Genomic DNA, 27,823 nt, shown 5'->3' with positions numbered 1-27,823 from the left:
TTTTTGCTTAAACATCAGAATTCCTTCAAATTAGAAGTCTAACATATTTCTTGAAAATATACAAAGCCGAGAAACTGGCAAGACAAAAACGTAATCAAAATATTGCAATCACTTCATAGCTGGAGTATTGCATCCAGTTCTGATCACCGCGCTTTAGGAAGTGAAGGCTTCTGGGAGGGTGCAGAAAAGATTTGTGAAAATGGCTCCAGGGATGAAAAACTTTAGATACTTCAATAGATTGGTGAAGTTGGGACTGTTCCCCTTGCAGAAGTAGAGGAGATTTGATAGAGGTATTCAAAATCATAGGGGTTTAGACAGAGTAGATTGGGCAAGACTGTTCCCATTGGTGGAAAGATTGAGAACCAGAGGGCACAGATTTAAGGTAACTGGCAAAAGAAGCAATGATGACATGAGGAAAACATTTTTCTCACAGTGGATAGTTAGTATCTGGAATGCACTGCCTGAGAGGGTGGTGGAGGCATATTCAATCAAAGCATACAGGAGGGAATTAAATTATCTGAAAAGGAAGAATATGCAGGACTACTGGAAGAAGGCAGGGGAAGTGGCACGAGGTGAATTGCTCCTTCAGAGAGCCAGCACAGACAACGAGCCAAATGGCCTCCTTCTGTGCTGGAATCATTATGATTCTATGCTACTCATATCTATTTTACACACTAAATATAATAATCAGCAGCTACATATAATTTTTAAAATAGAATCTCAAGTGACTAAATTGACAACTACAATGTAGAATTTTCTTATGTATATTTGGTTTTTGATTTTAAACTATAGCCTGAGCCAGGCGAACAGATGATGCTGGATCTGGAATCAACATTGTAACACTCCTCCGCTCCACCTCAAAGAATACTGTACTCATCCAGCATGCAAGTCATTGCTTGCTTACTGCTGAACTAACAGTATTTAACTCTTCATAACCCAATATGCATAAAACATTAGTACAACCAAGAACAATGTACAATGATAGGAATCAGGAAATATTTGTAACTTAAAAGGCGGAAAAGGGCCAAGTTAAATCACAAGTGATATAGGCTTCCTCCAATGTAAGGTCATATGACGCATGCTTGGACAAAACATAGTTGGAAGATTAGGTAATTGTTGATCATGTTCTAATAGTGGAACGTTCCAATGTTTACTTTAAAAAAAATGAAGGTTACATTGCATACTGTGAAAAAAGTCTGGTTTTGGTTCATTGAATGGTTTTGAGTACATTAAGCAATTTTGATGTGTACCAGTTTTAGGTGAGGTAACAAAAATAGTTACTGCTATCGACACTTGTTTTAAATGCAACTCGCAAACAATCGATTTTAAAATTCAAGTGAGGGTTGCCTGATAGCATTATTGGATACAAAATAAAGCTCAAAACCAGAGAGCTGGAATCTGTCTACTTAGCTAGGACCAAAGTAACCAGGCAACTAAACACAGTATATTGATGACGGGAGAAGAGAACAACGCAGAGAACTGTTTCATACTGTTTCACAGGAGCATAAAAGTGGAAGTGATTGATTTTTTTGGAAGGGTAAGGGATAAGAAAATAATCTTAGTTATTTTTATAGGACACATTACTAAAACTGCTTCTATAGGTAGAGATCATTGAAAACAGCTTTTATTAATTTCAAGTGACTTGGATTTCTGTTGTTGCAAAATAATTCCGTTTTGGGTTTGAAGGAAAACATCCCTGAACTTTTCTCATTGTTTTCTTGCCACAAATCAGGCCTAAAAATGTGGCATCATTATACACATTGCAGGCTGTGCCAAAATCGCAGATGCAATACGCGTAACATCTCTGGATACCATGTTCAGCAGGAAAAGAAAAAAAAATGGATTTGTTATTGAACAGCCTTCAATCCTAGTTAAACATGGAACAAGGGCAGCAATGCTGATAGACTCCTGAAGATTGTCATTGGTCATTTACTAAAGGTCACAATTATTTACCTGTTGCATAAATTTCAATAATTTTTATCTCATCATTAGAGCCAGGTAAGTGGTTGGAAGCAAAATAAATATATTTTAATTTCTTTATAAAATAGCTAGGGGTCAAATCAGCACCTGACGGTGATAAAAGTGGTATCTGTGATCTGTGCAAATGGCTATGAATTGTCAGGAAACTTGACTTTCTTTTAAGTGCCCTGCTTGTTCAATTGAATTTTAAGAATAAGAACCGGCCTTGATGATCGTAACTTAAAATATATTTTGAAACATGCAAAGAATTTTTGTTCGATACTTTAAAAAAAAATTGGATTTGGAAAAACGTTTTGAAAAATCTCAAGTGATCTATGAAAAAGTGTGTTTAAGAAAGTCAATTTTCGTATTCAGCTTTTGAATCTTACATGTATACATTTATAGAATTAGACAACATTATTCAGCAGGTTCCTCCAATTTCTTGGATCAACTAACACATTGTAGAAACATGAAAGTTTCAGTAAATAGTTTAATATTGTTTACACCAGAAACATTGGCAACACATTTAAATGTCAACTGCTTGTGTGCAAAATGAAATAGCAAATCAGATATACAATTATCACCTGTGATATTTGTCTTAATATTCTTACCTGAACAGAAATATTAATGATCTTACTTTAACGTTATAGCGGAAGTGAATGTTCCTTCCAAAACAGCAGCCAAAAATCACCCCCTTCCCCACACCCAAGGATCAAAGTCAATTGTACACTTTTAAGCCTTTTAAAAAAAAAACATGCAACAGTTGCAAAAGACTCAACAGCTCATTTACAAATTTGCTATTTATAATGAATGTACTGATACATTGAATGACCTTTATAAAAACAAACAAAAAGGCAATTTTTTTAATATAGATAATTGACAATTTGTTTAAAAACGTTTGTTTACCAGTTTGTACATTCTTAATTTTGGTGTGTGAATCTAATGGTCTGATTATACTACCAAACAAAAATATTTTGTGCTATCTGGTAAAAGGCCTGCCAAAAAAAGGTAGGCAAAGTAACCGAACCATTATTTATAGACATACTGGTTTAGTTAGCCAAATTAGCTTCTCCAAAAATCAACAAGGGCTGGTGCAGAATAATTGATGAGTTACTTGCTGCCTTTAGGGATATGCTTGTATAAAATCCTTTATTTAAATTGCACTTAAATTCAAGATGTGTCTTGTATTATGTGACTTACTAAGCTGCTTTCCCTGCTCAACTTTATTTTCAAATGCTGTATTTTAGATAATACTAATGCAGCTTTATGTAGGAGCCACAGTATTAAAACTGTAGTAGACAGCAAAGGCAGCAGCCATCCAAAGTATTAGCAATTGCTAAAACCGCAAAGATCTAACACTTCAGTTTATTGGACACAACAGTTGCTACGACACCATCTTTAACTGCACATTTTTCACCATTCACACCCTAAACCTGTGAGAAATTATGAATTCTGAAACTAATTTGATAAAGCAGCTGTGCTAATGTTTTTACAACATATTTTACTAATATTCTAAAGTGTATTTTCTTTTCCGTCAGGTAACAGCACAAAGCACGAAAAAAAACTATATAACATTCCTCACCTTAGCCGTCATGCAGTCAAGAGGTCAGAAATGATGTATTAATGATTACGCAGTTTAACAATTTTTTTCATTAAATCCCAAAAATATATTTATAAAAAGTTCAACTGTGTGGTCAAAGCTAAAAGGGAGTATTTTCCATTCTTACTTTAAAGTACCAGTGAACACAACAATAAAGTGAATACTGCAGATTTAAAATTTCACTGTATGGCTGAAAAACTTGGGGCCATTTTGTTTTAAATAAAACCAGAAGCACAAAGTTTTTGTTAGGCTTCACCATGGATCAGAAGAAAGAGTTATCAGGTGCTAATAATTTTTTCATTCTTGCTCAGTGACATGTAAAAACAGATCATGCTCTACAACAAAGCAAAGAGACAGACAGACAGTACTGAAAAAAAAAAACCCAGAGACATTAATACATACATCTGCAACAGACTTTAGATAATAAAATAAAACTGACCACGTAGCACTCAATCTCCTAATGTTCCATAAACTATAGTTTGCACCCTACAGTTCATACACTGGAATAACCACAATTACATTGAATTTCAGTTTAAAATGTCCACTGCACTTATAAGTATGTTGCTGTGTAGAATCAATTTTTTTTTGTTTGACATGTTTTAAATACAAAAAGCTTTACACTTTCATCCTTCCTGCATATTAAAATTTCTAAATCATAGAATACTGGGGGTCAAAGGCAAAGCTTAGAACACCAAGCACAGCAGCCTTGGTCAATTATGCTCAAATTCATAGTACAAATCAATGATGTTTTGCATTGGTGGCTTCTTTACAATTGAACAAATACGGTCTACTCAACATATATTGGGGAGAAAGGGTTTAGGTGGAACAACTGTTCGACAAGGCCCACAGGGACACAATCGTCAGCAGTCAATCTAAAGAATACTGCTCTACTGTAATTTTTTTGAAACTTAAATAGGTTTCATTGTGGATGCTAATTTACAATTTCACCATTGGAGTTAATTTTTTTTTAAACTATGCCGTAAAATTCTATATTCTAGTGTCAAGCTGAAAAGAGGTGTACGAATTTCATGATAGAAACTGAATAGGGGATAATTTAGGTGTCTACAACTGCTAAGGACTCCTCCAATAAATTGGCCCTTTTGATAGTTTTCCAAATTGTGGTCTTGCTTGCAAATCATTCAACAGTTGCTACTATATCGGATACTCATAAAATAGCCCTTGGTTTGCTGAGAATCAATTTCTGCCTTGTAAATTTTGCAGGACTGTACTATCCCTTAGAAGGAATAAGACAACACACAATGCATTAACCTGGTCAATAAGCTCACAATGTTTTCATGCAAGACTCAAGTGGACACCCACTAACACAGGCCTGGATTAGTCAAGAGCAACAGCAAATTGTAGACAAATGACAACTCACTCATTAATGAGCATCGCCTAACTGCTACAGAAGACACAAGTGGTTTCATTTCAGTGTAACCTCAGTTTTGCCAACTTTTGAAAGGGAAGTGAAAAAAACTGCAAATTTTTCAGTTTACCAGTGAAATTCAAGCCTTAAAATGCAGCAATATTTTGATATAGAGGAGTGCAAATCTCATGATTTAAGAGCCTTCCTGTATCCAAAAAGTTGCTGACAACATGCAATATGTCTACACTAACTTAAAAGGCAACTGGTATTAGCCTATACAGAGAATGAATTAACCATTTCCAACTGTGGAACATTCTTCAAGTGAATACTGGACAGAAAGGCTAGCTTATATCAATACTATGTGCATCTCATTATTTATAGAAGGGTTCCTAAAAACATCATGACATTTTTCATGGTTCTACTGCACTAGTATTCACATTAACTGAGACTAAAAGGAAACTGCTCACACTTGATTAGCCCACACATAAAAGCATTTTGAAAAATACATGCAGCAGCAAAAAATGTACAGTACGAGGAAAATTAGCCCTCCGTACATAGCTTCATGCACAGATGCAACAAGGACAGGTAAAAATACTAAACCTTTGATTACTTGAACAGACTTGACACATCAACATACATGCTTTCAAGCTGTAAAAGTATTGAGTAAAAGGTGGTTTTGTCACAGGACTTTGGGGGAGTGAGAATAAATTTGTATGTATCCAGGGCCCAAAATGATTCAGGCTTTATATGAGAAAAAAATTACATGTATATTAAATGTGAACCCTTCCCTTGAGTCATTTAGGAAAATGTTAGCTGAGTCTGAGACCATCCGTTTGCTTTGCTTTGAAACTTACATTTCTACCTTCAAATGCAACAAAATGATAAAATAATGAGTAACAAACTTTAAAAGCTGTATTGCTGTCTATACTAGAGAGGTCATAATACAGGTAAACTATGAAGCAGTGTGCTGTATGGCCAGTATATCCATATTATATGCATATTGCCTGTCAGCATCACAATGTTGTTCAAATCAAGTGCTAATCTTGGTGACTATAAAAATTATGGACAAGATCAAGAATTCAGCAAAATTAAGGAAAAGATTTTCCTCCCAGAAAATCAAATCAAGTAGTTTCTTTCAAATATACAAAACACTTGGTAGGGAGAAGACTGTTTAATCTTTCTATCCTTTGACTCAATTTACTTTCCTTTTTGTATTTCTGTCTTTGGTTTTATTTTTCTTTCCATCCTTTGCTGTCATATGTTTCTTGAGAGTTCTCAATCTTTTATGGTATAGCTTTCCTTACATTTTTCTTCCCTTTATTCATCAGCCTTTTCTCCTAATCCTTCCCTAAATCCTCCCTTCCATCTTTAGACTTCACAGTCTAACTTTCATCAACCACTGAATTAGACTGAGGCATGAAGGAAGATGCTGGACACGTAGCATTTACAGGCTTTTGCAATGATGAACAGGATTTGATTTAGAAAAACAAAGGTGCATGATAACTAGCAGGAAAAACCAAGTCTGCGGTTGGCACCTATTTCTTCAGATTGGGATTCCCCAGGTCCTACACCTGTCGTTTTGAGCACAAAAGAGTTCATTGTAAAGAAAATACTAAACTGTGTATTAAATACACAGAACAGCATCGTAAATGCACACTATTTAAAAAAAAACATGCTTACAATTTTGCAAGACTCCCACCCCCCACAAAAAACCGTACTTCTCACATTAACATACATCCATTTAATTCTGCGAGGAAACCTCTATCCAGCACTGTAATTCTTTACAGGTTTTTAAAAAAAATTCTAAATGGCTACGATTCCTCTATTACCAGAAACACATACTGCAGTCTTAGTAAAATTGCTTTTATATATAATGACAATAATGCATTTTATATTTTGTACAGTGTATGCAACATTTCCATACAGTCAGACCATGGCCCGATAAGGGCCCTGCATCTTCAGGAATTGGATGATGAAGGACGGACCACCAGCTACAATCTGTGGTGGGAGGTGGCTGAGTGGGCAGTTCTCAATGCTCATGATGGACAACTTGCTGCAGAGTGCCAGCTCAAAAGGAAGGCTGTGCAGGTTTGGATTATCATTTAAATACAACTCCTCCAGATTTTCCAGTGTACCTGCAAAATATCCAAGTGTTTGTTTAATGCAATTAATCTCTTGTATTGGATATGCGACTTATATAAAGGTTAGATTGTACATTTGGTCTAAAACCATTCTCAACTAATGGGGAGTAAGACAGTTAAATTAAGAAAGAAACTCAATGGATCACTGATTCTTTTTCTGAAGTACAATACTTAACCAGCAAACTCAAGTCAATGGATTCGCGTCAAAGACTAAAGTTAGGTTTTATGTCAGTAAGTTCAGTAAGGAAGTAGAAAGGTAAGGAAGAAGGCATCCATAACACAAGTAAACAATTAAAATGTATACCCCATTTTAACACTTCTGAGAATGCTTTATGCATAAATATATTATGCCAGTGGATGAGGTTTCCTAAAAAACGTAAAGGCTGCTTGGCCTTTTCGCCTGCCTGTCAGCCGTTAGGTTGGATGGGCAGCGTAAATTTGAATTTAATTAGCTTCTTAATGGCTTTAATAGGCCTTTTAGTTGTCGATGGGTGCGTAGCCAACTCTGGCGCGTGCCCGCTGAACAAAGTGTCGCGAGACTGCATGATGATGTCGGGGCGCTCACCCGACGTCATGGCGTGTCATTTTACACTCGGGCGTGCGCCTGGTTCTGACCACTGGAGAGCATTAGTAATCTAACGTAAAGTGGCTTTACTATTTAAAAACAATACAGGTTCCTGAAATTCTGAAAAATCACTATTTAAAGCACCTATTTGGCTTAATTATTTGCTGCACCTTTATCAATTCTACCACACAATAGCTTAAGCAGGTCCATGAGTGAAATCAAGAAATCAGCTAGGTCAGATATCTGTATCTTAATATATTTGTCTGTTTTCCAAGACATCATTTCAGTTGCTCTACATAATGTTTTCTGCAACAGCAGCAAGGTTTTCTTTTGGCATTCATGTTAGAGTTTCCTTGAAGTGTGTCAATATTTAAAGGATGCCAGGAATGTGTGAATACCTGCAGTGCGTCCTTCACAAAGTTTGAAACAGCTGCCCTCAGTTCAATCCATAAAGTGATTATACACCAGTTGAAAGAAAAGTAGTGATTCCACATTGAGTTTTGGATACTGAGCAAACAGATAACAAAAAGTGGAAAGAGCTGCAAAACGGAATACGAGAATAAGCTTGCAAGGGATATTGAATGTATGAACAATGGTGGACAGATAAAGCACCTCTAGTCTATCTAGCCTGTCCCACACAATTACAATCCCTTGTGTATGCCATAAGATGTAACCCCACCCTGAAAACAGAGAGGCAAGATAAAAAAATTAAGCCTAATGAAGGAAAAAAAATCTGGAAAATTCTTCTCTGGCTTAGTGATGGAACTAGCTCCTAAAGTACCTACCTGTGATAAATGCAAAATATTACGGATGCTGAAAATCTGAACCAAAAATAAAAAATGCTGGAAAAACTCAGCAGGTCTAACAGCATCTGTGGAGAGAAAGACAGTTAACGTTTCGAGTCCACATGACTCTTCTTCAGCGCTCTGAAGAGTCATGCGGACTCAAAATGTTAACTGTCTTTCTCTCCACAGATGCTGTTAGGCCTACTTACTTGTGATGTCCACCCTAAATATGAAACAAGTTCTGCTCTTGCTTGAAGGAATTCAGCAATTAGTGTCCACCACACAACACAACACAGCAACCTGTTCTGGAATTATTTTCCCAATAGTGAACCTATCTTCTGATACCTAACCTAGATCTGGCTATACACAATTTAAAATTGGGACAAATGCAAAATACTGCAGATACTAGAAATCTGAAATAAAAACAAAAATTGCTGGCATTTCGTCAGCTCTGGAAGAGTCATATGGACTCGAAACGTTAACTCTTTCTTTCTCCACAGATGCTGCCAGACCTTACCAGAATTTTTTGTTTTTGTTTAAAATTGGGACCCCTAGTGCTCCTTATACTTACTGATATGCAGCTGGCTCTTAAATGCACCCCAAAATGGCCTGAGCCGCTCAGTTCAAGGGCAGTTAGGGTTTGGCAACAATGCTGGCCCTGCCATCTACACCCACATCGCGTCAAATAACACATTTAAAAATTGGAACAAACTGTCAACTGAAACATAATCTATTCTCGTCGTCATCATATAAACTTCTGTAGCATTATTGCTGGTGACTCCCAAGGATCAACATTCTGCTTCTCAGTGATTTCATCCAAAAGCACAACATTAGTTTTAAAATTTACATTGATGCCACCCAGCTCTACCTCACCACCGCCTCTTTTGACTCCTCCACAAGGGAGGGAGGGAGGGACAGAGACTGAGACACAGAGAGAGCAGAGCTGGGGAGTTAAATGAACGTGAGAAGGGGCAAGGCAGAGCAGAACTGGAGGCAGGAAAAGAAAAAGTGGTTGGGGTTGGGGACGGGGCAGGGTGAGTGGCAATATTGGTGAAAGATGGCATTACAGGACTGGAAGGAGAGGATGTGCCAGAGGGGTCAAGGACAGAATCTCTCTGGCTAGAGGTAAGGAATGGGAAAGGTGCAATAACATGACTAGTGTAGTATACAGACACCAACTAGTGGAAGGGCTGTGGAGAAACAAATTTTCAAAGAAATTACAAAGAGGTGCAAAAGTTATAGAGTAATCATAATGGAGGGTCTCAGTTATCCAAATATAGACTAGGATAGGAATAATACAAAAGGACAAGTGGGGTGAGGGCTCTTGGAATGTGTTCAAGATAATTTTCTACAGCAGTACGTTTCTAGTCCAATGAGAGGACATGCAGTCGTGGACAGGGGGCCAGAGGGCGAGAGCGGCCATAGAGCGAGACTGGGGGGGGGGGGGGGGGGGCAGAGAGAGCAAGAGAGTGGGGGGGGATAGAGAGAGAGAGGGGGTCCAAAGAGACAGAGAGAGAGAGCCCCAAAGAGAGAGAGAGCCTCAAAGAGAGCGAGGGAGAGAGAGAGAGAGAGAGAGAGAGTGGGGGAGAAAGAGAGTTCCAAAGAGAGACACAGGGGTCCAAAGAGAGAGAGAGAGACAGACACAGGGTTCCAGAGAGAGAAAGAGGTGCCCAAAGAGAGAGAGAGAGAGAGAGAGAGAGACCCAAAGAGAGGGAGAGAGCGTTTAGCGTTTGGGGGGGGGGGGGGGGGGGGGGGGAGAGAGGGGCCAGAGAAAGAGAGAGAGATGGGGGGGTGAGAGAGTTCCAAAGAGAGAGAGAGACAGACACAGGGGTCCAAAGAGAGAGACAGAGAGGGCCAAAGAGAGAGAGAGAGAGAGGAGCCCAAAGACAGAGAGTGAGCATCCCATAGAGAGAGTGAGAGAGAGCACCCCAAAGAGAGAGAGAGCACCCCAAAAAGAGAGTGCGCCCCAAAGAGAGAGAGAGAGAGCGCGAGAGTGCACCCCAAAGAGAGAGAAAGAGAGCGAGAGAGTGCGCCCCAAAGAGAGAGAGAGAGTGACCCAAAGAGAGAGAGAGAGTGACCCAAAGAGAGAGAGAGAGAGTGACCCAAAGAGAGAGAGAGAGAGAGAGAGTGACCCAAAGAGAGAGAGAGAGAGAGAGAGAGAGAGAGACCCAAAGAGAGAGAGAGAGAGTGACCCAAAGAGAGAGAGAGAGAGAGAGAGAGTGCCCCAAAGAGAGAGAGAGAGAGAGAGAGAGAGAGTGCCCCAGAGAGAGAGAGAGAGAGAGAGTGCCCCAAAGAGAGAGAGTGTCCCAAAGAGAGAGAGAGAGTGTCCCAAAGAGAGAGAGAGAGTGTCCCAAAGAGAGAGAGAGAGTGCCCCAAAGAGAGAGAGAGAGTGCCCCAAAGAGAGAGAGAGAGTGCCCCAAAGAGAGAGAGAGAGTGCCCCAAAGAGAGAGAGAGTGCCCCAAAGAGAGAGAGAGAGTGCCCCAAAGAGAGAGAGAGAGCCCCAAAGAGAGAGAGAGTGCCCCAAAGAGAGAGAGAGAGTGCCCCAAAGAGAGAGAGCGAGAGTGCCCCAAAGAGAGAGAGAGAGTGCCCCAAAGAGAGAGGGAGAGAGAGAGTGCCCCAAAGAGAGAGAGAGAGAGAGAGTGCCCCAAAGAGAGAGAGAGAGAGAGAGTGCCCCAAAGAGAGAGAGAGAGTGCCCCAAAGAGAGAGAGAGAGTGCCCCAAAGAGAGAGAGAGTGCCCCAAAGAGAGAGAGAGTGCCCCAAAGAGAGAGAGAGTGCCCCAAAGAGAGAGAGAGTGCCCCAGAGAGAGAGTGCCCCAAAGAGAGAGTGCCCCAAAGAGAGAGAGCCCCAAAGAGAGAGAGAGAGAGAGAGAGAGAGCCCCAAAGAGAGAGAGAGAGAGAGAGAGAGAGCCCCAAAGAGAGAGAGAGCCCCAAAGAGAGAGAGTGAGAGCCTGAGAGAGAGAGAGAGAGAGAGCCTGAGAGAGAGAGAGCCCCAAAGAGAAAGAGAGAGAGAGCCCCAAAGAGAAAGAGAGAGAGAGCCCCAAAGAGAGAGAGAGAGCCTAAAGAGAGAGAGAGAGAGATAGAGAGACGGAGAGAGAGCCCCAAACACAGGGGTCCAAAGAAAGGGAGAGAGAAAGCCCCAAAGAGAGAAAGAGGGAGAAGAGAAAGAGAGCCCCAACGAGAGAGAGAGGGAGGGAGAGAGCCCCAAAGAGAGAGAGAGGGAGAGAGAGAGAGCCCCAAAGAGAGAGAGAGGGAGAGAGAGAGAGCCCCAAAGAGAGAGAGGGAGAGAGAGAGAGAGCCCCAAAGAGAGAGGGGGAGAGAGAGAACCCCTTAGAGAGAGGGGGGGGAGAGAGAGAGAGCCCCAACGAGAGAGGGGGAGAGAGAGCCCCAAAGAGAGAAGAGGTGCTGCTGTGGTTTGTACAGGAAATGAGTACAGATGTTTAATTGAGCAGCACGCAATGCTCTTTTAAGGACAAAGGTCATTGCTGGGACAGAATGAAGGCACATAAGCTAGGGTGCTTGGTGCTGACTGGGTGACCTGTCTTTGCAAGTGTTCCATTTTCCAGCAATAACATTTGCCACTTTAAGGGGCACAACATTTAAAATTACAATAAAGGCACTATGAATGGAATTTTCATGCATGCTATTTCAGGGTGCAATATTTTGAAGTTGTGAACTATAGACCATGAACTTACCGATCTCTTCAGGTAAGTGAGTAAGTAAGTTCTCTCCCAGGCCAAGATGAGTCAGACTGGTTAGGTGACCGATCCCTCTAGGAAGCGTAGTCAGCTGATTGTTGGTCAAGACCAGTTTCTGTTGGAGAAATATTTATCGTTTCAACTACATGTACTGAAAGCCTGAAAAATAACTCAAGGTGCTTCAGGTTCAGATATTAGACAAGTGAAGCAACCTCCACCAAGACAAATGGGTACCCTACTTCAATATTGCTAATTGTTCCCAAGTTAACTTGTATGCATTTGGGATGTGATGAGGAACTGAAAAGGCTATATTTAAAGTTAGCTAAGCTAGTGCTGAATAATTTCAAGAAGATTTTAAATGAAATTCAAGCGTGACACCTCAACATATTACATGGAATGCAGCAAGTGGGACTAAATAACAAGAAATTATCAAATATTTTACAACTTTCTGCAGTTAGCTGGAAATGAACTGTAATACTGTCCTACAGAAAAATTACATTAGTGAAGACTAAAATATTGACAGAAGCCTATTGACAGATTTGAGTCTGAAGTCCTAACATTTCATTTTGATAAGAGTTCAAAGCTACAAATAAATGCAACTAGTAACTAACCAGAGCATTAATAAAATTGTAACAGTTTTTTCCAAAATTGATAATAATCTTCCTAACACAAAGGAAACACAAATCATTGCAGAACACAGTTAGCACGAAAGAACATTTGAGACTCTGCCAAAAATGTTAAAACATTCAGTGAAAAGGCAATCAAGTCCCTCATCAACAAGGATTACAAAGCTAACTGAAGACACATGACTCTAGGTACACTATAATTGGATACATTATAACAAGAGTACCAGGGTACTACTTATATCTGAAATTATATTTGCCATCTTACTATATGCTGCTAAAGTCAGCTTTATACACTGCATCAGTGTAACTACATTACCATGTTTCTGTAAGATTCTAAGTTTAACCACAGCATGCTTTGACACAATTCTTATGAGAAATAACCCTCAAGCCCTAATGATGTGCAATAGGTTTTGAAAAAAAGATATTTTAAAAGACATCAGTTGAGCAATAGTGCAGGCTTGGGTTTGAGGTCAGAAACTAGGACACTGTAAGGAATACAAAACCTTTCAATTCTGTGCAGAATTTCTACTGAAAGAAGCAGAGCTCCATTATGCTTCAAACTAGAAAATGTCTAGTTTTAAAAAAAATATGATTTTAGATGGACTTCAAATATCTGTGGCTAAGAGAAGGCTCTAGTATCTCGGTGCTGCAAATAAACAAAAGATACAAAACAGGCATGGGGAAGCCATTGATCCTAGCTGATTGCCCCATAATGACAAAGGTTACAACACAACAGGCTGTTAAGCCAATGTTGGTGTTGACCTCCCCATGAGCAACCGTCTTAATCCACGTGGTCACCCCATTTCCCTTTATTCCACTTTCCTTCAACCTATTCGTAAATGCGGATATAGCCGCAGGTTTAATCACAAACAGGTTTTGCCTTCCACAGCCTCTCAACTCGGTGCAAATTTAAAATCTCAATTTAGTGGCTCAGTGGTGGCACCCTAGCATTTGAGTAAATTGGTCACGGGTTTGAGTCCTATCCAGAGGCTTGAGCACAATCTGGACTGATACATCATTGCAGTGCTGAGGAAGGGCTGCACTGTTGGAGATATGGTCTTTTGGATGTGCTGTTAAATAAGGTCTTTCTACCCTCCAAGGTTGACATAAAATATCCCATAGAACTATTCAAAGAGAACAGAGGAGTTCTTCTGTTGCCATGATCAACATGAATCTCCCAATCAGCACCACCAAAACAGATTAAATAGTTTATTTATGACATTGTTGTTCCTGGGACAATACTATACCCAAATTGGCTGCTATTTGTCCACAGCGACGACACTTCATTAGCGTGAAATACTTTGCAACGTCTTGTGTTGTGAAAAGCACAATAAAATTACAAATTCTCCTTTTATATCTCTGCTCTCTGTTTAAGGATCTCTCAACTGCCGGAATTACTCTGGTTCTTATGCTATCCATAATTTTACACAGTCAAATTCTCTTAATCGCTCTTGCTGAAATTAAAACCGCACAGGCTTTTTACGATCTTTCCACATGTTTATATTTCCTCATGCCAGGGAGCATTTTAATGCATCTGTGCTACACAAACTGTTGCCTCAACATCCTTCCTATAGTGTGGAGCCCAAAACTGCATAGTGGTCTGACTAAAGTTTTATATAGATTCACCAATACATCTCAACTATCATGTTCAAACCTCCTGTCATAAAACCCAGAATCCATTAGCTTCTTTAATGTTTTTCATATCTTTCGAATTAAAACTCTCAAATCCCTCTGCTCTTTTGCACTCAACATCTCCTCCCATCCCCAAAATATAATTACTCCTATATTTAACTAAATGTTCTACCTCATTTACTGACATTAAATTCTATTTGCCACCTCCACCATCTTATCAGTAATTTCTTGCAGTTTCCTTCGATTCTCAGGACTTTTTACCATGCCTAGTTTGGCGTCGTCTGCAAATATGGACACGACTCCACACAGCCCATACTGTAATCATTGATTTAGATATCATTTCCAGTATTCATAAGTTAATTACATCAGAATCTGCCACATACCTCTGAAACATTACTGCAAGCAAGCCTGCATAGAATGTTTAGAATTATTGTCCTGAAAGTTAGGTTAAAAGAACAACTCAAAAAGAAGAGGCTGCCATTTACACCATATGTAGGTGTGCGAGATAAAGTATTTGTCTACCATAAAGAATTTCAGAGGAAACCTGGTCTTAGAGGTCCCAGAAATTTTTGTAAAAGCACTTTAGTCCTCTGCTTTGAGGGCTAAGATGGATTGCGAGGTGGTTATCCTTCAATGTGTCGTCAGAGGTTTTGACTTCTCTTTGGAGTAGTTTAAGTATTCTGCAAGTCAAATATTCTACGACTCATTGCTTGTCAAACATTTGCTGCTTTTATGTAATTATCCTGATTGCAAATAAAAGTATTTTTAATTTTAGCCTGCCACGATAGACTGACAATGAGATATTCACTCTGTTACCATGGATTATAGAGTGTAGGGGGCAGTGCATTTAGTCTCCTGTACACGCTACTGCAGTAAAACATCATTAGCCCCATGGCACACTGCTGCATTCATTTCATGAAAAAGAGGAGCAAATTTCAGTTCTTCAAAGATGCCAGTCCGCATAAGGAAAGAGCATTTTCATGGTAATACGAGTTTAAAATGCTGGAAGAAAGCCCAAATGTCACCATTGTTTATTCCTACCCACCCATACCCTAAAAAAATAGTGCCATTCATGACCTCAGGACATCACAAAGTACTTTGCAGCCTATGATGTACTTGTGAAGTGTTGTCACTGCTGTAATATATGAAATATAGCAGCCAATTTGCAAGCTCTCTCAACACCAATATGATAACTGGATAATTTGCTTCTGCGATGCTGATTGAGGGGTAAATATTGGCCAGGACACCAGGAATAGCTCTCCTGCTTTTCTTCAATATATGTTATGGTATCTTTTTTGTCCACTTTAGACAGCATCTTCCAAACCCATGGCCACTACCATCTAGAAGGACAAGGATAGCAGATAGATGGGAACACCACTACCTGGGAGTTACCCTCCAAGTCACACCATCCTGACTTGGAAATATATTATTTCGCAATCACTGGGTCAAAATCCTGGAACTCCCTTCCTAACAGCACTCTGGGTGAACCATGGACTGCAGCGGCTCAAGGTATGTCACCACCACCTTCTCAAGGGCAACTAGGGATGGGCAATAAATACTGGCCCACATCCCCTGAATGAATAAAAACAAGAGTAGATGGTGCCTTTGTTTAATGTCTCATTCAAAAGACAGCATCTTTGACAATGCAGCATTCCCTCAGTACTTCACTCAAGTGTGAACCTAGATCTTTTTGTGCTCAAATACTGGAGTGAGGCTTGAAGCTACAACTTTGAGTCAGTCAGAAAGGAGATTTACTACCAACTGAGCCACAGCTGACAATATGGTGTCATGATGAACTCGTCAGTGCACTTCCTTTAATGGTACTCTTATTCAGTATTGTGTTCCGACTTTGAAATAATATCCTTGATATAATTTTAGTTATAAGTAAGCTATTAACATACAAGATGAAGCTTCAATATTAACTTTGGGAACATTCATTGGAATACATGGGGATAAGCAAAGTTTATTAATTCAAGGTTTCGATGCATTTGCTGAAGGAAGATTTCCCTATGCTTCCTACAGCATTTGTTTAATTAAGTTGAGGGAAAAATCAAGGGTAAGAAAACATCATTTAGCCTCAAGTTTGTCTCTCTATTACTCCAATTTAACCAACTTATCATTTAACTGCATAATGAATTCATATCACCTTCACACGCAAGTCCCACCTTTAGATTTTAAAATTCTGAACTCAAAAGCCAGATTTGAATTTACATTTTATTAATCGATTAACATATTTGTGCCATCACTAAGACCAACTATTTCCACCTGCATAACATCAGCTTGCTTTGCCTGTCTGAGCCCATCAGCTGCTGAAACCCTCATTCATGCCTTCATTACCTCTAGACTTGACTATTGCAATGCATTCCTGGCTGGTATCCCACAATCTAATCTCCGTAAACTTGAGGTCTTCCAAAACTCCATTCCCATGCCTTAAACTTGCAAGTTCCGTTCATCAACCCTGTACTCATTGACCTACACTGGCCCCCGGTCAAGCAACACCTTTGACACGTCCCTAAGGCCTGAAAGAAATGATAAGCTATGTAAATCAAACTTTATTCCTTTTGCTCATTTAAAAATGAACTTTGCTGAACCAAAGGATGGCTGCCTGTCAGGAAGATATAATAATTCTCATGTTATTGGAATTTATTGTAAAATAGTGGTCTCTGTGTCTGTGAGAGAGAAGCTAAATTGGATTAAAGGCAGCTGGTCTGAAGGCTTTGAATGTAAACATGATAAACATGGGGGACGTTTAGAATGTAAAGTGTAAAAGGACATTTTAAAATAAACCAGATTAGATCGTTTTCAAAGGAGGGGTGAAATGTGTCACCTAGCCAGGTGAAGTTTACAAAGTGTGTTTATTTTTCCCAAAGATTACTGGTAAAACTTAGTGCTCTGAGAGATTTTTATCAGAAAGATAAAAGTCCAAAGACATAGTCAAACAATGGGAATTTGCATTCAAAAGGGAAAATATGTATAAAGGAGTGAAGGCTGTAAGTAAGAGTAGGCATTTTTAAGATCTAAAGTGTGAAAAGCCTTCAGCATCTATGCCTCAAGCTGCTGTTTTCAAAAAACTGAAGTTAAGAAAACTCACTTTGAATTCGACTGGTTCAGGGTATTGAATGTGTGTCACCTTGCCTGGGTCTTTTAAAATCTGTGTCTCTTACTGTTGCCTTAACAAAAGTGTAACTGGGAGTCAGATTAATTAGGGGATTTAGAAGTTATCATAGTAGTAATTTGTAGATCTATGTATTTAAAATCATTTCTTCTATTAATAAAGGATTAATTTAGTTTTGTAAGAAACCCATAAGATTTGGTGGTCTTACTACTACTGAATTCAAGGCACACATCTCAAAATTTAAACAAATTGCAAAACAAGTTGTGGCAGCTGTTTCAAGTTTCCCTTTGGGATTTGAGGAGCTCAGCATTTACCATTGGCTTTGCCTTAACACCACCCGAGTCACCTGATTTCTGGAATTGTAAGGTGATCACTAAGACATTATATGAATTGCACTGGAGACATGCCCTGACATGGTTGTTCATGGAATCTCACACCTGGGACTGTCAAGGTCCATTTCAAAAATAAGCTATTGAAAGGAAATGGAAGCCATTTGCATTCTTATAAGCTTACCCCTCTAGCAGAATCAGAGGATCTACCAAGACAACAGCTTCCCGGAACAGGGTCATCAATATGGATAATGGCTCTTTCAGGGGCCAATGGCTGGGGCATTATAAGCCACCAAACAAAAGCCAGATCCAGGCACCAGGTAATCATCCCTTTATGAACTCATTGTGGAGGAAGGAGGTCACATGACTCGAGTGACTATTTCAAAATCTCTATATACAGCTGAGAACTCAGAAGCAGATCATGCTGCTGATTTATCTCCAACCTGCAAAGATCTGACAGCAGGACTCCAGGCTGACCACACAGCCTCCAACAAGCCCTCTTCGCAGCCTGTTTGCCTGGAAGCCACTGGCCACCACCTGCAAAGCAGACCAAGTCTCTGAATATCAACCTCATCTCACTGCGGTGCCATCAAATTAAAGGAATTCTGCACTTCCTGTACAGCCAGGAAGCTGCCTGAGCTGGAACTTCTCCTTTACGGAAATCCCTCTGGATTTGGACTTTCTGGACGCGAAGTCACGTGAACTGATATCCATTTCTGTGGTTCTTTTTACTGTTTCCCATCCCCTTACTGTATACTTGTGCATGTGCTTCAAGTTGCGATCATCGCCCCGGGTTTGAATGGTGAATAAACTAAACTCCCGATTTAACCCTAAGACAGTTTGTTACGAGTCACTTTAAAAATTGGCTACACAAACGAATGACTTTTGGAATAAGCGCCACAGCCTAGTTTTTCTAAAACAAGAAAATACCTCTGCTTACGTATATATGGCAAGAGAATAAAGGAGTTCAGTTTTACCCCTCTTCTCCTTTCCGTAACACCTTGGTTTTAAGTTTCTCACCCTTATTTTCAAATCCCATCAAGGCCTAGTCCTTCCTCATCTCTAATCTCTTCCAGCCCCACAACCCTCAGATACCCATGCTCATCTAATTTGGGACTCTTGAAAACCTGCAATTTTAATAGCTCCACTATTAGTGGCCGCACCCTCAGTTATCTACACCTCACATTCTGGGATTCTTTGCATGCACTTCTCTACTTCACTTTCCTCCTTTACGACATTCCATAAAACCTACCTCTTTGACCAAGCTTTGGGCCATCTGGCCTAATATCTCCTTATGTGGCTTGGTGTCAATTTGTTTTATAAATTGTAAAGCTCCTTGGAACATTTTATTACATTAAAAGCACTATAAACACAAGTTGTATTCCAAATTTATGATCTGTTGTCCTATTAACTTGACTCCACCACACAAGATAAAGGGAATAAATGATCTCCCACAATTACACATAACCATTATTAGGTTTTTACAGAGGTACTTTGTGATATTTAAATGATAATTTGACATTTTATAAAGTTCATGAGAAAAGCTTTGAATTAGCAATAGTAATTTCCAATTTTGAATTTGCACAGTCTTAATATTTGTGACCATTTTCTTCTCGATTGAACAAGTAATTCAATTATATATGTACATAGTTTACCCCCTCATAATATGCAACATAAAACTTGACAAGTAGAAAGAAATCAAGGATAAATGTTCTAAATACAAATGCTCTGACTAATTTAGGGGTCATATTCTAGTTTTATCTTTAAACTTCATGATATTTAATATCATTATTGTCTGGGTTAACCAAACATGTTCTCAATTTAGTTTATAACGAATTTATGTGACTTTGTACCTTACTGAACTGTAACAAGTAACTCAAGTGCAACTCCTGATACTGTGCTTTCCAAAGCAGTTGAGGGAAATGACCTCAGGGGGCACTGAAGATCTCAAACTCCATCAACTGCAGTTAAATTTACAATGGCAAATCCAGGATAAAATAAACAACTCCAAAAGTTCACCATTCCAATTAGGCAGTTATGCAATTTTATGTTTTTCTTAAAAAAAATGAACATGCGCTGGTTCCAAACTCAGTGACTGCCAAGAAACAAAACATGAAGCAAACTTTGAAGACTGAGCTAACATTGCATAAGCTCGAGCACAGAATGGACAAAAATATTAAGGAAGGTAGGCTAGTTTACTTGGACTCGGAAGTTTAATTCAAAACACTCACCTGCAGATCCTTAAGATAAGCAATTTCATTTGGAAGAGATTCAAGCTTATTTTCTTCCAAGTCCAACTCTCTCAGTTTTCTTAAGTGCCCAATGCCATGTGGCAGTTTTCTAAGAAGATTGTTTGATAAGATGAGAACCTAAACAAAAACCATTGTAAGGGTCAGTAAATTTCTAAATTTTATACCATTAACTATCCTATGGGTCTCCCACTTGCTTACTAAAGGAGCACTCAGGTGTGAAAAAGTTGTGAAAACTAATAACACAATGAGCACTGGATAAGCAACTTTCCAGAAAAAAGACGAGACTGAACAGGACAGGAGGCAATTCAAAAGCACATCACATGAGAACAATGAAAGATACCATTAGGAGCAGAAGCCATATTAGAACACAAGGACTGGAGGTGCTGATGGTGGTAGAACATAGTAACGGAAGTATTATTTGGCAAGATCAGCAAGAACCATTTCGAATCAAAAAAGTTAACTTTATCTTTAGAGCGCGAGCAATTGAGCCATCAGGATTGACGAAAAATGGGTAAGGAGGATTAATAGCATTTTCGGTACAGTTTTTGTAAGGGAGCAGAAAGACTGAATGTTGATGGAACAGGAATAAAGCAGTTGATGTTTCCGACTAAATTTATGTTTAGCTTGTGTGTCATTTTATTCAGTGCTGTTACAAAAAGAAATAAAATCAATAACAAAATGCATCGCCACAGATATAGAAGACTTTGCATGCTGTCACTATGCCTTGACATCTTTCCAAGGTTGGTGTCACTTTTCAGAAATGCCGTTTGTCTTCTTTTTACAGGAAGGATTTCGGATTGAGTTATATTGAAGGGCTGAATTCAGACAAGTTTATAATGAGGGAAACCAGAGTTTGCAGATGTATACTGAAACAGGACTGGCCATTCGTGGAGTGTCCTGGCTCAGTCTGCTTCCACCTGCCACAAGAAGATTAAAGCTTTCTCCCCAAACCCATGTTGCTAATGATGACCTCTATTTATTATGAGAATAGCATGAAATAGGCTTTTTTTTTAAAAATTCTCACTTCAAGGGGATGGGTAAGATGCAAAAACTTAGGAACCCTAAGTTTTAAGCATTTGTTTTTAATTAAAAAGTGTGGAATCATCTTTGCTAACTTCAGTATAAGTTAATTGTTCCCTCTTGAAAAAAATTAACAATGTCCTTAACAATGGATTATTTTTTTTGGCCAGGCAGTTTGACCCTAAGGTCACAATATAATTTCTTCAAATTTAAACATGAATTTGAGACAGAGTGCAGACCCAGAGGCTTAAAAGAGTTCAGGAGGGGGCGAGACAGAACTAAACTGGTGCTGCTGCTGATGGGGCTCAGTCTGTGGACTGTCCGCGTTCGGAGGAAATCAACTGTGACATCAAAGGGAACCAGGTAGGTGATTGGTTGGTTGCTCATTTATCTTTTAAGAGCCGGTAGAAATTATTGATAACTAAGGTTTTTATGAGCAAGGTTTTGTGGTAGCAATAGTAAGGCTTATTGGGAATAGTATGGTTTATTTATTAAATTATAGAAAAATAATAAATTAATTAACACATAATAAACATGGCAGGGCAGGTGATATGTTGCAATTGCGGTACACGGAAGTTCCTGGTCACCAGTGTGATCTAGGGCAAATACGTCTGCAGTTAAGTTACAACGGCTTGAGGAGCTTTGGCTCAGTTATTGAGCTGGAGACTGAGCTGCAGACACTGCGATGCATCAGGGAGGGGGAGAGTTGCCTGGACACTGTAGTCACACCCCTTAAGAGATCTTTAAAGTTGTCCGCTGGTCAGGGACAGAAGGGTGTGACAGCAAGTCAGGCAGGTATGGGGATCCAGCAGGTAGTGATGGAGGAGCCTCAGCCCCCAACTTTGTCCAACAGGTTCAAAAGAGGTGCTTGCTACCTTTGGGATAAGGAGAAGGACTGTAAGGTGGATGAGCAGACTGGCCATGGTACCATGGCAGAGGAAGCAAAGCGGAATGTGGTACTGATAGGAGACAGTATAGACCAGGGGATAGATACTGTTCTCTGCAGCCACAACTGGGAGCTCCAAAGGTTGTGTTGCCTGCCCGATGCTAGGGTTAAGGATATCTCCACAAGGCTGGAGATGAACTTGGATTGGGAGGGGGAGGATCCAGTTGTCATGGCCCACATTGGAACCACTGACAAACCAGAACTTCATTCTTGGTTTTACCTATGAAAATTTGAGGATTAAGGGTCAAAATTAAATGCAGATCAAAGGTAATAACCACTGGATTATTACCTGAGCCACATGCCAATTGGCACAGGGTCAAGCAGATTAGAAAAATAAAACACATAGCTCAAAGAGTGGTGTGGAAGAAGGTTTCAATTCATGGGGCACTGACATCAGCATTCAGGGAAGATTGAGCTATTGTGTTGGAATAGGCTAAACTTGAACATGGCTGGGGTCAGTGTCCTGGCCAATCGTATAACTAGGGCTGTGGACAGGGCTTTAAACTTACAGGGTGGGTGTGGAATTGGGCGAAAGGAGATTTAGAAATCCAAAGAGAAAGGTCAAAGCATCGGAGGAGTATAGACAAGCAGAATGGAACAGGAAGGGACAGAGTTTAACCAAAATTGTACATCAATGAATAAGGTCATTGCAGGGAATATAAGTAAAAGAAAATGAAATTTAAAAAGTTCTTTTATCTGAATGCACGAAGCATCTGCAATAAGATAGATGAATTAGTGATACAAATAGAGATAAACAATTTAGACCTAATCATCATTACAGAGATATTGTTACAAGGTGAAGAAGGCTGGGAAATACATATTCCAGGGCACAGAATATTTTGGAAAGGCAAACAAAATGGTAAAGGAGGAAGGGTAGCCCTGACAGTAAAGGATGACATAAGGACTTTAGAGAGAAGGGATCTGAACTCAGAAGATTATGAAGTAGAATCAGTATGAGTAGAAATTAGAAATAGCAAGAGTCAGAAAACACTGGTGGGAATAGTTTATAGGCCGCCTAACAGTAGTTATACCATTGGACAGAGCATTAAACAAGAAATCATTGGAGCTTATAGCAAAGGCAATATAATAATTGTGGGGCACTTTTATCTTCATATAGACTGGGGCAATCAAATTTTGCAAGAGTGGTCCAGATGATGAGTTTTTGGAATGTTTTCGTGACAGTTTCTTGAGACTGTTTCTGAATACGCTTTGTAACCAACTAAGGATGAAGCTATCTTAGATCTAGTATTATGTAATGAAGCAGGGTTAACTAGTAATGTTGTAGTAAAAGATCCACTGGGAATAGTGATCATAATACCATTGAGATTCCAGGTTAAATTTGAAAATGACATATTCCAATCAGAAACAAGAATCATAAACTTAAACAAAGCCAATTACATAGGTATGAGGGGAGAACTGGCTAAGGTAAATTCGGTAAATAGACTAAAAGGTGTGGCTGTAAATAAACAGTGGGAATCATTTCAAGAAACAATTCAAAATGTCCAACAAAAATGCATTCCATGGAAAAACAAAAACTCAGCAAGTCAGGCCCATCCGAGGCTCACTCAGGAAGTTAGTCATAGTATTAGATTAAAAGAGATTTAAAATATTGCAAAAAACAGTAACAAGTTTGAGGATTGAGAGTGTTTTAGAAATCAGCAAAGGGCAACCAAAAAGTTGATACAAAGGAAAAAAGTAGAATGAGAGTAAGCTAGATAGTAGTATAAAAATAGATTGTAAGAGCTTTTATAAGTATATAAAAAGGAAGAGTAGCTAAAGTTAATATTGGCCCATTACAATCAGAAACAGGAGAAATTATTTTGGGGAATGAAGAAATGGCAGAGGCATTGAACAAATATTTTGTTTGCCTTCACAGTGAAGACAAAAGTTTCACTCCAGAGAAAGATGGTAAACTAGGGCTAAAAAAAGTAAGGAAATTAGGGAAATTAATATCAACAGAGAAAAAGTATTGGAGAAACTTTAGGGATTAAAATGCAACATATCCCCAGGGCCTGATGGCCTGCACCCTAGATAGCTGCAGAGATAGTGGGTACACTGGCTGTGATTTTCCAGGATTCAATGGATTCAGGAATGGTCCTATCAGATTGTAAGTTGGCAAATGTTACTCTGCTTTTCAAGAGAAGGGAGAGAGAAGCAGGGGACTACAGGCCAGTTAGCCTAACATCAGTTGTTGGGAAAAATGCTGGAATCTATTATGAAGCATTAACAATGCACTTAGAAAAGCACAGTATGATTACAACAAGTCAACATAGTTTTACTAAAGGGAATCCTGTTTAACAAAATTAATGGAGTTCTTTTGAGGATGTAACTATAAGGTAGATAAAGGAGAGCCAGTGAATGTAGCATACATGGATTTCCAAAAGGCTTTAGACAAGGTTCCACACAAAAAGTTGACAGGTAAGTTAAGTCTGCGTGGAACTGGAGGTAATATATTAGCATGGATAGAGGATTGGTTAACAGATAGGAAACAGAGTTGGCATAAATGGGACTTTTTCATATTGGCAGGTAGTGAATAGCAGGAGTACCAACAAGGATCAGTGCTAGGGCCTCAGCTATTTACAATCTATATTAATGACTTAGATGAAGAGACAGAGAATAATGTATTTAAGTTTGCTGATAACCCCAAACTAGGTGGAAAGATAAGCTGTGGGGAGGATGCAGAGGTGGTAAAGAGATACAGACAAGTTAACTGAGTGGGCAACAAGACAGTAGATGGATTATAACATAGGGGGGTGTAAAGTTTCATTTTGGTCAAAGGAATAGAAAAACTGAATATTTTTTCCAAAGATAAGAAACTTGTTGATGTTCAAAGAAACTTGGGTGTACTCGTACAAAGAATGCTAAAGTTAACACAGGTACAGCAAGCAATTAGGAAAGCAAATGACATATTGACCTTTATTGCAAGGGGATTGGAGTACAGGAATATATAAGTCTTGCTAGAGTTGTATAGGGTTTTGATGAGACCACATCCAGAGTACTGCATGCAGTTTTGGTCTCCACATTTAAGGTGTACTTGCATTGTAGGTGGTATAGTGAATGTTCACTAAATTGGTCCCTGGGATGAGGGGTTGTCATATGATGAGAAGTTGAGAAAATTGGGTCTATTTTCTCTGAAGTTTAGAAAAATGAGAGGTGATCTCATTGAAATATACAGATTCTGTAAGGGCTTGACAGGGTAGACGCCAAGAGATTGTTTCCGCTGGTCGGGGAATCTAAAACACAGAGTCTCAGGATAAGGGGCGAACCGTTTAGGACTGAGGGGGTTGTGGATGCTCCATTATTGAATACATTTAGGACTGGAATGGACAGATATTTGGTCTCTCAGTGAATCACAGGATATGGGGAACGGGCAAGGAAGTGGAATGGAAACCCCAGATCAATCATGATCATACTGAACGGTGGAGCAAGCTCAACAGGCCGTATGGACTACTCCTTCTATTTCTTGTATTCTTGTGTTTAATACACAGCAATGCTCTTAAGTATGCAGTTTGGTGTGTTGGCCCTCCTTGCATAAAATACAGCCATTAACTAATAACGTTAATTGTAAGGCATTCAGAGCTTTCAACTGTACAAGCCTCAAGCTGACTTGAGAGCTCAAGTATTACGACACTTTTTCTGGACACGAGGTGAAACTTTTGTTTTGATGAGTTAGGCAATCAAGAATATCTTGTACACTGTGTCTATAGTTGGTAAGCATCAACCTGATCAAAGATCCTTCTGGTGAGCTTAGTAGATTTGAATGTGTTACTCAATTGGTTCGGGTTTTCTATCTGAAGTAATATTTTACCTGAAATGAAGAACTTACTCTTCCTGTCCTCTCTCCAAATCATATGTTATTGCTTATTGCGAGGTATATGAATTGATCCAATGCTGTTCTAGTCAGCTGGTCAATACAGCACATGAATAATTCAATCCTACGTACTAAGAATGGAAATGCAACAAATATGGGTTTCCCACTCCACTCCGAAAATACATGAACAACAGAAAAGTGATAAAGACAATAAAACAAATGCAAGGGGCAGACATAGGGCAGAAAAAGGGAATTCACTTTTTAAGATACTGTACCAATCTTATTTCATGGCATCTGAAGGACATATGGACACACAACCATGGTGCACAAGAAATTCTGCAATATGAAAGCATTAGTTTTCAGCGATTATGCTGCTAATATCTGAGAATTTCCTGCCATGTGCCCTAAACTAATTTCTACAGCTTCTATAAATGTAGAGTATAAACCTATTGACTTGTTCACTTTTTCAAGTGAAACCTTTCAGCAATTAGGAGGGTATTGTGATCAGCTTCCTCACCTCCAGGGAGGCCAATCCTGACACATCCTCTGGAATCTTTGTGAGTTGATTGGTGGCAAGGTTCAGTTCTACCATGCTTGTCCAGGTTCCAAAGTCCAATGGAAGTGAAGTTAGCTGATTGTCCTGTGGAGACCAGGAAACAGATTTGGGTCATACAACCAGGAAAAAATAAAAGTTAGTGCACTAAGTATTGGAAAAACTATTTTTTGATCAAGCCAATCTTTAACTTGAGAAATTTCAAAGCCTTCCAAACTACTGTTTTCCGTAATTGGTGATTAAAAAGGAACTTCGAACTTTTCATATGCTGAAAATTTACTTTGAATGCTTGAATCCTCCTTTAATGTTCAAATGGCTGTAACAATTACTAGAAGTCAAACTACTACTGGAAAGACAGTTTTTCTGATTTTTAATAAATGCCACTGTGTTGTCCTACTCCTGGCCCACGTAATGGTATTTCAGACCATTTGAAAATTAATGGCTGAAGCATTGCTACAAATTCTAATGTAAAATGGCAACATAGGAACATAGGAGTAAGAGGCTATTCAGCCCATCGAGCCTGCTCTGCCATTCAATTAGATCATGGTTGATTATCTACCTCAACACCACTTTTCCATGCTATCCCTCTGGTCATTAGTATTCAGAAATCTATTGATTCCTGTCTTCAACACGCTCTATGATCAAGCTTCCATAGTCCTCTGGGGGAGAAAATTCCAAAGATTCACCATTTTCTGAGTGAAGAAATTCTGCCTCATCTTAGTCTTAAATGACCTGCCTCTTATTCTGAGATTGTATCCACTGATTCTAGACTCATCAGCCAGGGGACACATCCTATTCACATCTACCCTGTCACGCCCTGAGAGAATTCTGTAAGCTTCAATCAGATCACCTCTCATCCTTCGAAACTTGAGAGAATACAGGCCCAGTTTTCCTCAATCTCTCCTTGTAAGAACTGCACACAGTACTCCAGCTGTGGCCTCACCAAGGTTCTATACAACTCCAACATGACCGCCCTACTTTTGTAATCTATGCCTCGATTGATAAAGGCAAATGTCCCATATGCCTTTTTCACTACCCCACTAACATGCCCCTCCGCCTTCAGAGATCTATGGACACACACGCCAAGGTCTCTTTGTTCCTCAGAACTTCCTAGTGTCATGTCGTTCATGGGATACTTCCTTGTCAAATTATTCCTTCCAAAGTGTATCACCTCACACTTTTCAGGGTTAAATTTCATCTGCCACTTATCTGCCCATTTGACCATCCCGTCTATATCTTCCTGTAGCCCAAGACACTCAACCTCACTGTTACCACCCAGCCAATCTTTGTGTCATCTGCAAATTTACTAATCCTACCTCCCACATAGTCATCTATGTCATTTATATAAATGACAAATAATAGGGGACCCAGCACAGATTCCTGAGGTACGCCACTGGACACTGGCTTCCAGTCACTAAAGCATCCTTCT

The 27,823-nt window shown here is 39.4% G+C and overlaps 1 protein-coding gene across 1 annotated transcript in view; it reads right to left on the bottom strand.

The window, feature by feature from the left end:
- Positions 1-2,431: 2,431 nt before the first annotated feature.
- The window catches only part of shoc2 (SHOC2 leucine rich repeat scaffold protein), a 117,778-nt gene continuing 92,386 nt past the window's right edge, over positions 2,432-27,823 (bottom strand). Inside the window, exons 6-9 of the mRNA XM_078565180.1 lie at positions 26,359-26,481; positions 20,044-20,181; positions 12,108-12,225; positions 2,432-7,060 (exon numbers count right to left, since the gene is read on the bottom strand). Of these exons, the coding sequence (XP_078421306.1) occupies positions 6,852-7,060; positions 12,108-12,225; positions 20,044-20,181; positions 26,359-26,481 (588 nt within the window). The 3' untranslated portion in view covers positions 2,432-6,851. The remainder of the gene's footprint in view (positions 7,061-12,107; positions 12,226-20,043; positions 20,182-26,358; positions 26,482-27,823) is intronic.

Source organism: Cetorhinus maximus, chromosome 20 (genome assembly GCF_964194155.1).
Source record: "Cetorhinus maximus chromosome 20, sCetMax3.hap1.1, whole genome shotgun sequence".
NCBI lineage: Eukaryota > Metazoa > Chordata > Chondrichthyes > Lamniformes > Cetorhinidae > Cetorhinus > Cetorhinus maximus.
The sequence above is the reverse complement of the archived record's forward strand: the minus strand, read 5'-3'. Positions and strand labels throughout refer to the sequence as shown.